The sequence below is a fragment of the Sycon ciliatum genome, chromosome 12, assembly GCF_964019385.1.
Source record: "Sycon ciliatum chromosome 12, ocSycCili1.1, whole genome shotgun sequence".
Taxonomy (NCBI): Eukaryota; Metazoa; Porifera; class Calcarea; order Leucosolenida; family Sycettidae; genus Sycon; species Sycon ciliatum.
Genome location: NC_088654.1, coordinates 20,223,923 through 20,233,922, shown reverse-complemented (window position 1 = coordinate 20,233,922; position 10,000 = coordinate 20,223,923). Strand labels below are relative to the sequence as shown.

At 48.7% G+C, this 10,000-nt stretch overlaps 1 protein-coding gene and 1 long non-coding RNA gene across 2 annotated transcripts in view; one reads left to right on the top strand and one right to left on the bottom strand.

Annotated features, from left to right (window-relative positions):
• The window catches only part of LOC135828336 (uncharacterized), an 11,278-nt gene extending 9,057 nt beyond the window's left edge, over positions 1-2,221 (top strand). Inside the window, exons 8-10 of the mRNA XM_065340782.1 lie at positions 558-625; positions 1,383-1,426; positions 1,988-2,221. Of these exons, the coding sequence (XP_065196854.1) occupies positions 558-625; positions 1,383-1,426; positions 1,988-2,164 (289 nt within the window). The 3' untranslated portion in view covers positions 2,165-2,221. The remainder of the gene's footprint in view (positions 1-557; positions 626-1,382; positions 1,427-1,987) is intronic.
• Positions 2,222-4,741: 2,520 nt separating this feature from the next.
• On the bottom strand, positions 4,742-7,890 carry LOC135828805 (uncharacterized). Its single transcript, XR_010555752.1, has 4 exons — positions 7,133-7,890; positions 6,394-6,521; positions 5,819-5,912; positions 4,742-5,255 (listed from the first exon to the last, which is right to left on the bottom strand). It is a non-coding gene; the product is annotated as an uncharacterized LOC135828805 (long non-coding RNA).
• Between the last annotated feature and the right edge of the window lie 2,110 nt (positions 7,891-10,000).

Sequence of the window (10,000 nt, the reverse complement as noted above, 5' to 3'; positions counted from 1 at the left end):
GCACCTAGATCTTTGGATTGAGGCTAGATTCTGCAGGTGTGTTCGGAAACAACTGGGACGGCTCTTTCCAATGGATTTTCTCACATGCCATGGACTCCTCTGGCTTATCCGCTTATCGGCCATCATCGTTATTGGCGATTTGTTAAACCCAGGGTGTTTGTCCACTGGTTGACTGTATGCATACTTGTAAAACTGATCTTTTGAATCAAATACCGTGTGCATTGTGTACATGTCAATGGGCGGCAGGTTCTCAAAGCCACCTGCAACTCTTAGCATGTTACCCATGTTGAATGGTTGCACTCCAAGCTTTGCCTCTGCCTTGATGGTAACGTAATGTGTGTGTGTGTGTGTGTGTGTGTGTCTGTGTCTGTGTCTGTGTCTGTGTGTGGTGTCTGTGCATGTCTGTCTGTGTGTTTATGTTTGTGTGTCTGTGCATGCGTGTGTGTGGTGTATGTGTGTGTCTGTGTGCGTGGATATGCGCGTGTGTGTGTGCGTGTGTGTGTGTCTGTCTGTCTGTCCTTCCTCCCTCCATCCATCGCACACATGTGTGTATACAGTGTTACCGGTGGCCAGTCGGACGCCGTCCTCACTCACATTGTCTCCGGAGATCGGGTACTCGCTGAAGGTGAGTCCGCCATTCTGGCCAGCAACATAGTGGGAGCATTGGGCATGAGCTGCTTTGTATGGGGCATTGGGCGTGAGCTGCCTTGTATGGGGGCATTGGGCATGAGCCGCCTTGTATGGGGGCATTGGGCGTGAACTGCCTTGTACTCTTTTTTAGAACAAGGTCAATCCCACTGCATGGCGGCTGACCGCCACTTCTAGCGACTTTGCACGTGGCCAGAAGAAACACGACCAATGAGGGTTAGCCAGAACGTTTTCTTGTCGCTTCTTGGACTTCATTAGAATTTGTGCGTTAAAATCATGATGACAGCACAGCTCGTAGTATTGACAGATATGATTAGCTTATTTTCTGCATTCCGCTGATTCGCAGATGAGAGAGTGCTTGGAAGTGGTAGAATTTTTCCAGCCATACTGCCACCCATAGTTTTAAAATTGGGACTTTGTGTCCTGGCATGAGGGAAACATGGATGCAGCGAATGTGATTTTCAGTCTTCTTGATTCTTGAATGTGATGCCTGCGATTCTTGAGGGTGGTGGCGTTCCTGGCCTCGTTTCAACATGGAGTGAATGCGGTGATGAGTGGATGAGGTCATGAGTGGATGAGGTGATGAGTGGATGAACCGTCCGACCCACACCGGTCATCTCGTATTCCCACTGGTACATGTACGGACTGAGGGCCGATTGCTGTCACTGCGGATAGCATACCATGTTTTTACAAACTACTCATGTTTTTGTTTGCCCTGTATTGCCGTTTGATAGTGCCGACGTCCATGTCAGTGTCGCAAGATCAACAACATCATATTGTACGTAACTGTTATTGCTCACTGGCTTTTGTCACTGTGTGTGTGTGTGTGTGTGTATATGTGTATGTGTGTGTGTGTGTGTATGTGTGTGTGTGTGTGTGTGTGTGTGCGTGTGTGTGTGTGTGTGTGTGTGTGTGTGCGTGCGTGTATGGTGGACTTGAGATAAGGGTGTGTATGGGGTGTGCCCCCCCCCCCCCCCCCTCATTGTCAACCAGCAACCCGGCTGCAACCCCTCCTAATCACCCTGTAATTTAGTTCCAGAGAAAAAATATTGTAACTGTTCCCTTCCTCTTCGTCACACTCTAGACAGTGAAGAGCTGGAAAGGTACAAATTGTTATGGGAACTATGCCTAACTGTGTGTGTCTGTATGTTTCTGTGTCCATGTGTGTGTGTGTCTGTGTTTGCGTGTGTGTATGTTTTGTGTCTGTGTTTGTGTGCTTATCTGTATCTGTGTGTGTATATCTGTACGTGTTTGTGTGTGTGCATGGTGTCCGTATGTCCATGCGTGTGTGTGTGTGTGTGTGTGTGTTCTTGCACTTGCAAACACCCTCTTCACGTAGGCATGTCAACGAGCTCTTGTCGATCACTTTCAGCGTGAGCTTGCCGACCTGCCAGTCCCGCACTCGAGTACGGAATCGTCGGAGGATCTCCAGTTCCGCAAGGAGAATGAGCTCAACCTTGCTTACGAAGGCGAGAAGTCTGACTACACTGAACCCAGCTGGAAAACAAGAGCATGAAACCCTAGTTATTACCACCCCGACACTATGAGCTGATAAGATAGAATTTCAACAGTATGTGCTGACGATGATGGATGTGTAAGGTCTGGAAATTTGGCTTTTTTTGGGGGGGGGGGGGTGCGTGTGTGTGGCGTGTGTTGGTGTGTGTGTGGGGGGGGGGGGGGGGTATGGGTGTGAGAGTGCGTGTATTTTTCCTGCTGGAGACCCGTGTATATGGAATAAGACCTAGGCCAGGGTGGCATGTTCGCATATCTGCATGACTGGCTGACATCAGCCTCATCAAGTGCGTTTTAACGTACTTTTTTTGTCTGCCAGGGCAGAACTAGAGTTTATGCGGCCAAACCTTGGAGATTGGTAAGGTACTCGAACGAATCAAGTGAAACCGGACGTGCTGGTATGAAAGATTGCGGGTGTAGAGTGTAGGGCTTTATGCAAGCAGGTTATGTAATGAAGGCAGCACGCATGCACTGGTTGATAAACACAGTTGAATACTCAGACTGGTATTGCCACTATTGGAGATGATTGCTTGAACCTAGAGTAAGAACCCACGAGCACGCATGCACTCACACGACACGACCTCTCCTATCATCTGCATACTCGTGAGCTTCTTCCTTTGCTGTATACAGTAGAGTGCCGATTGTCCGCACCCCTCTGGACGCGGGGTTGTCTCCAGGGTGTTGGGATGATGAGTATGGTCTGATAAGGGAGCAGGTACACGTCCATCTAAACCATGCACATTCCCTCGTGTTTTCATTCTCTTTGGCAGTACCACAGGAATTAAACACAGTCCAGCTCCTTCACATGACGCCATTGGGACAATCATATAATCTGACGCCAACCTGTTGCCACGCCACACAGCCTTTGCACCCTTTGCACCATTTTCAATGGTGCACAGGGTGAGGAAATCAGTAAAAAAGTTCTAAAAGCTCATTTTCGTCCCTCCATTCAGTGCAAACAGTGATTTCGGATACAGTAGTTGACGTTCGGATAATCAGCATGTGTTCTACCAAGAGTACATAACCCCTGGGGGTTATGTACTCTTGGTTCTGCTGTATAATATATGCTCTAGGGGTGTGCACGGGTAGTCGGGTACCTGTGCTTCCCTGTGGGGACCTCGGGTAGTCGGGTACAGAATAGTACCCGAAAACCTGAAGTCGCAGACGACATCATGTGCAGTGCATGTGTACAAATTCATGTAATACCCCGCATGTCCACCCAGTGTGTAAGGGAAGGGGTGCAGTGTGGTACTACCATGGAAACATTACCCGATCGGGTACCCGTGGAAACCTACCCGACCCCGATACCCGAAGAAAACGCTACCCGACTCAGCACTAATATGCTCAAGAGTATAACCCCGGGAGTGTGACTGCTGTCCCGGCAGAATTTCAAGTTGATGTCAGTAATTCTCATGATTCAATGCTCCTCCCAGGAGTTATTATTATTTTCCAATTTTTGTATGGGTTGTCAACGCATTTTATGCATCACAGGCAGGGAGTCGTCAAAATTAATACAATGCTATTGACGACTCCCTGGTCACAGGTGTTTCGTGGAATTTATAATGATTATGTACAGCACTGGAGAAAAATGGAGATTGGGTGGTCACACGTACTCTTGATATGGCTCAGCTTGCCAGAGATGCTGCATGTGACCGAAAACCATGCAACACTGCATCTGATTCAGGACACCCTGTACCCAGTAGCCATAACTGTATTTGCAGCAAAACTCCCCAGATCCGGACGTCCGTAATCCGGGCACCTTTCTGACCCATCTAGAGTCATAAAAATGGCTTTCAACGAAAAACGGCCCCAAAACAGTCGTATTGATTGGTATGAAGTTTATTTATTTTATTAGTATCAATTTACTCTTCTCTTGCATGCAGTAAATACCGTAAAGTCTTGTATAAACGCCGCACTTGAATAGAAGCCGCAATTTTGGGCCCATCAAATCACACACAAGCCTGGTTTTAGTGTTGACATAATAGAAATACCTGTCTCTATAGAAGCCTGCAAAATTTCACCAAGAAAAGTCATAGAAGCCGCGGCTTTTATACAAGACTTTACGGTATGTAAGTTGTGAGTTACGGGCAATTATTCCTAGTTACGGGCAGTGGTCGGTCCCAACCTGCACGGATCTGGGCAGGTTTACTGTATTCCCTTCGGACCGGGCAGTACCAAAGTTGTTTTAGTACTCCTTGCTTCAAACTACTATGCAAACAGTATACGAGTACGGTACACGTAACTTACTATTGTACGTGCATAGTGTGGAAGAGCATGGGTACCGGACCCTATAACTATCGGGTATTTTTTGGACATCGTTTTAAATTTTATTTATTTGTGCAGTGAGCGTGCACTTGTGCTACATAGAAAGTGTACAGTAAGCACAAAGCCATGCTTGTTTTTTTTTACATGCATCGTCGCGAAAACACCGTACTCTAACTAGCCGATTGAGTTCTCAGGAGCAAACTGCTACCTGAATACTTATCCGCTCTAATGTCGGGTAGCACACATACCCTATTACCCATTGACACCCCGATCATAAACATACACTATCTTATACACCACACCACCACACAATGGCCGGGTCATCGCTACTTCTTCTCAAATACACTATCTTGTGCTATCAAAGATATCGTGCATTCTAACTTTTGAGGTATCTCTTGAGCGAAATGTTCTCACACAGATAGCAGGTACATTCTATTATGTGCAAGTAGTACACAAGATGAATTCAGGTGGAAAGTAGCGGTGAACATCGTTCTGTCAAATACATACTTTTCCTGTAGGTACGTGCAATCTGATAAAAAATACACAGGCTCTGAAGCTGTGTGTTGTCATGACCGCTTTAAAAGTTCCATGCAGACGTGGCATAGAATGCAGCAGTCACAAACACCGCTCGCAGACAGTGCCGTGCACAGCGGGGCCAGACACTGATACAGCAGTGCATGCAGGCAGGCATGGAAGCTGGTGAGCAGATGTAATACAATTCGCTGCAGCGTGCCTGGCGTCCGTCTGCATGCTTGTCTAGGATGTGCGTAAAGCACCCGCGCCAATACCGAAGCCGCAACCTTTTGGACCAAACTCCTTAGCATGGCAACCTGGAACAGAATACAGGTGGAGAGAGAGGGAGAGAGAGAGAGAGAGAGAGAGAGAGAGAGAGAGAGAGAGAGAGAGAGAGAGAGAGAGAGAGAGAGAGAGATAGAGAGACAGATAGACAGAGAGAGTTATGATAGACCTAAATTTACAGACACCATACACCCACAGTGGAGTAACAGTGGAGGTAAGAACAAGCAATGCGCTCTACTACAGTGATGGCAACTGAAATCCGACCCCGGGAGCGGTGCGCTCGCACTGCACCAACACGGCACCCTACCACACCAGCCTCAAAGCAGGGTCAGTGCGGTAGTACGCAGCGATACGCAGAACCAGAAAATCGAATGCCAGAAAAGTGATTTTCACGCTTTGCTAGCACACTACTTGCTAGGGTTTGTTTTAGCTCCACAGCACTCGTGCGTAAAAAATCCAGGGGTCGGATTTCAGTTTGAACCACTGTCCATTAGTGAAACAAAGGAGATTGTGCACATTTCAGCAACACAATACCGTGCGTTGCTCAGCCGTGTGTTCAAACTACAGTAGGATATTAGCATGCACCGTCTCATACCTTTGCAATAGACTTCCTCCTCATGTTCAGCGTGGCTGCCCGACTCGAGGTTACGCTTGCATGTCTTACAGCGGAAACAAGCACGGTGGTAGTCCTGCACCGATACATGGTGCAGAGAGAGAGAGAGAGAGAGAGAGAGAGAGAGAGAGAGAGAGAGAGAGAGAGAGAGAGAGAGAGTGAGAGTGAGAGTGAGAGTGAGAGAGAGAGTGAGAGTGAGAGAGAGAGAGTGAGAGAGAGAGAAAGAGAGAAAGAGAGAGTGAGAGAGAGAGAGAGAGAGAGAGAGAGAGAGAGAGAGAGAGAGAGAGAGAGAGAGAGAGACTCAGTACATCACAATGCAGGGACCAGCAACATTACAGAAGCAGATACACCCCTACATCTACAGGCAACAGTACATGTAGGCACGAGAGGCTGACAGCTCAAAGACCATAATTGTTAACTATGATAAGACACCGAACGGGCAAGCATACGGGTCGATGCTGAGCAGTCTTCACATTAGATGTAACCAACAAGAGCCACGGAAGTGGTTGTGATGGGATGGGAGACAGTAGATTTCTCTATCAACACTGGAGACTCACCCTTCCTGTGACAACTATTCTCTCAGCATGATAGACGCTCAGGTCACAGCGTGGGCATTTGGTGGCTGTCGATCCAAACCTGTTGCCAAGTGCATTCTGCTTAGACTGTGCCTTCTGTGCTCGAGTGCCTGCCGCCATCACACACACGCACACACACACACACATAATTATAACTTACAAGCATTAAGAAAGTTGACAATGCACAGGAGATTCAACAGCTCTGTGGTGAATGATTAACAAGTCCGCCAGTCTAAAATAAACATGTACACATATAAGGATGAATGATTAGCCACCGGCCATGAGAAAACATAGGATTTACCGCCACAAGAGCATATTGCTTGTACTTCAAGACCGCTCATATCAACGGACATTTAAATTTAACCACTTATCATCATCTTAACCATGTGACTTCTTCTATTTTATTACCTGCAAAAATCATGTATACATATGTGTAGTCGTTGGCCGGTTTTGACACACATTTCGTAGAAATCTCATGTCAACAACCAACAAAAATCCGCGACTGCCAAGACGCAGTGTACGAACATGGTTTAAATTGCACAATCTACGGCTGCAACATGTATCGATGCAGTACGATGTGAATTCCCCCCCCCGCAAGAGAACATCTGCCTCAACCGATGGTCGTCCACATTGACATAAGTACCCCCCCCCCCCCCAACAGAGAGAGAGAGAGAGAGAACACACACACACGCACACACACACACAGTGCCAGCATACATACATGGCTAGACTGTCGCTACTGGGTCCGTAGTTTGAGCACCACCGGCAGTGGGTGGAAGGTATCGACAGCGTAGCGTATCATGACGTGAACAGTAGGAACACTGAGTGTTACCAACAGAATGCCACACAGGGCAAACGCAACAAAGGCCCACACGTGTAATGGCTGGCCCATGTAGAGCTTCTCCAGAACCAGATTGAACGCGACTGGTTGCGCGAGTAGTTCCGGGTCCCGCGCCACGCCAGTACGCCACGCAGTCACGCGCGCGTAGATGCCATTCCCATCGCCGTTCCTGGGCAGCGAGTCGGGAGAGAAGCGCATCTGCTCCACATTCATCAGGGCACGCTGCGGCCTCACAACGGTCGGGTGCAGCTGGAGTCCAGCAAACACATCCACCACAAACTCCGTGGGCGTCGTAGCCGGGTAGGAGATCCGGATCGTGTATGAACGCTGCTTGTCTAAGCCAACCAGTCGAAGCGCCAAGGATTTCCCGTGACCCAGCTGCAAGTTGTGCAGAGTCTCTCCGGAGTGGATCTCCAGAAATTCACCGTCATGCTTGCCGACTGATACCGCCATCGAGCTGTCCGCCATTTGCGAGCAGATCGCCACCAACAAGATAGCATACGATACAAGACGACGACTGCAGCTGCACAGGAATTCGTACTGATACACGCTGGAAGTCATTGTACAGGTATGGTCGACAGACGGAACACAAGAAGCCAGCAGTTGGTACACAGTAGAACGAGTTCGGCAGCTACCAGCGAACCCTACACAAAGAGAGACGGGATGAAAGCAAGGGACGGACGAGATGAACAAGGTACCAGTTGTCTCCGCCGCTCACCCGCACTACATAAACTTCTACAGTGATTGTGGTTTGGAGAATGAATGATCTTGCACAGCTTTCCTAAAAATTTAATTTTTGTACACGTAAAATACGTAGTGCACTAGTGGAGTCCAATGAAAGTCAGTTCGGAAAATAGTCGTCAACAAAACTTGAAGGAGGTAGTGTCTTGTAGCTACAAAACATCAAGAAGGGATCCTTCCTCCAGTCCTCCAGCCTGTAAGAGCAGGCCTTGGTCAAACTGACGAGTACATGTGTACAAAGAAGCTGGTGCACTTTTTCTTTTCTTTTTTACTTCAGTTCGAATCGGCTTTCTTTTTCGAAGCTGGCTTCGCCATATCGCGCTCTGATGCAAATCCTGGTTGGCTTCATGTTACTATGGTACCAGGAAATGGCGTCAGACGCGAGAGAAGAATGCAAAAAACAGATTTCCTTGTTGTTTGATTCAAGTAAGTTAGTTGATCAGGCCAGGGAGTCGTTGCTTTGCCAGTTTCGGGAATGTCATCAGAAATACAAACAGGGAAAGACCAGAAGACGGTGGAAAAGGTAGGATTAGGAAGCACGCATCTTCGTCTTGTTCCCTGCATGCAAGCGACCTGAAGTCTAGCAATTGCATCATCCCTGAAATTGTTATCTGCACGCGCGCACCGTAGTGTCACTGTACGATTTCTCATCCCTGTTGTGTTCGAAAATGGATCTTGTCGCTGATTACGGCTCGGACTCTGACGAGGATAGTACTTCTAGCAGTCCAATACCAAAGCAAGAACCTAGTTCTATCGTGAGTGCCACAGCAACCAGCAGCAGCAGCAAATCGTTGCTGGAATGCTCCGGGGCGTCGTCAAGTTCTGAGAGCGATGACCAGGATGACGACAGTCCAGCTGGCGGGGATACAACTGTTACTGTACACGCCAATACCGCCGGTTCGCACGAGCCGACAAAAGCCGAGACGCACTCACCCCTCCCACTGCCCAACATTGCAGGGTTTGTGCCCAGCGGCGAGGCAGCCATATTTAAGCCGCCCTCAAGGGGTTTGTACGATAGCGTTGATGCATTGCCGGGTGTGAAGCGACGCAGGTCACATGACACTGATGGGCAGTCAATTGACAACCAGTATAATACGGGCTGCGAGCACAGTACGGAGGGTTTACACGAGGGCGAGGATGATGACTCGCGCAGGAAACGGCGGAAGAGGTACGGAGTCACAGATACCCTGCAGCCACCGCGTCGAGCCGTGCAGCCACTGCGTAATCAGATACACCGTGACCAGCCATGGTTGAAACGGAACAAGCGCTGATCTTGCCGCATAGCAATGATCAGCCATTGTTGAAGCGGGCCAAGCGCTGATCTTGCCACAGATACACCGAAATCGGCCATGGTTGAAGCGGGGCAAACAGTGATCTTGCCACTCTGGTTTTCCCATTGCAGGACATACCATCACGCTGCTGCCTTATTTGAGTTCTTCCGATTATTTGCATCATCGCCGAAACTCCGGGTTGCCATTGCAGCTGTCAGTATATCATGGTTAGAGACTGGTCAGCCGAATTTCTGAGCTAAACTACCCAACTATCTACTGAAAACACCGAAACAGCGACACCGAAGCTCCGGTGGAGGAACAGTTCTCTAGTCTGCTCTCGTGCTGCCTCTACCATGTTGCCAAGGCAACTGTCAGTATATCATCGTCATGGACACCGGTCGGCCGGATTTCTGCTTTTCCGTAATGCATTCTGCGCTGCAACAATCCTTGCTGCCGGCGTAACCATCGCCATCCCCGTTGCTATGGGCACTGCTGGTCACGAGCTTGCCGAGCTACCCGGGTGATGGGTGAGCTAAATTACCCAGTTATCTACTGAAACACGTGCCGTGTTGCGCACCCGGAACTTGAAACTCCTGCATTCAGTGACTCTCTCTCTCTCTCTCTCTCTCACTCTCTATCTATCTCTCTCTATCTGTCTCTGTCTCTCTCTGTCTCTCTCTCTCTCTCTGTCTCTCTCTCTCTCTCTCTCTCTCTCTCTCTCTCTCTCTCTCTCTCT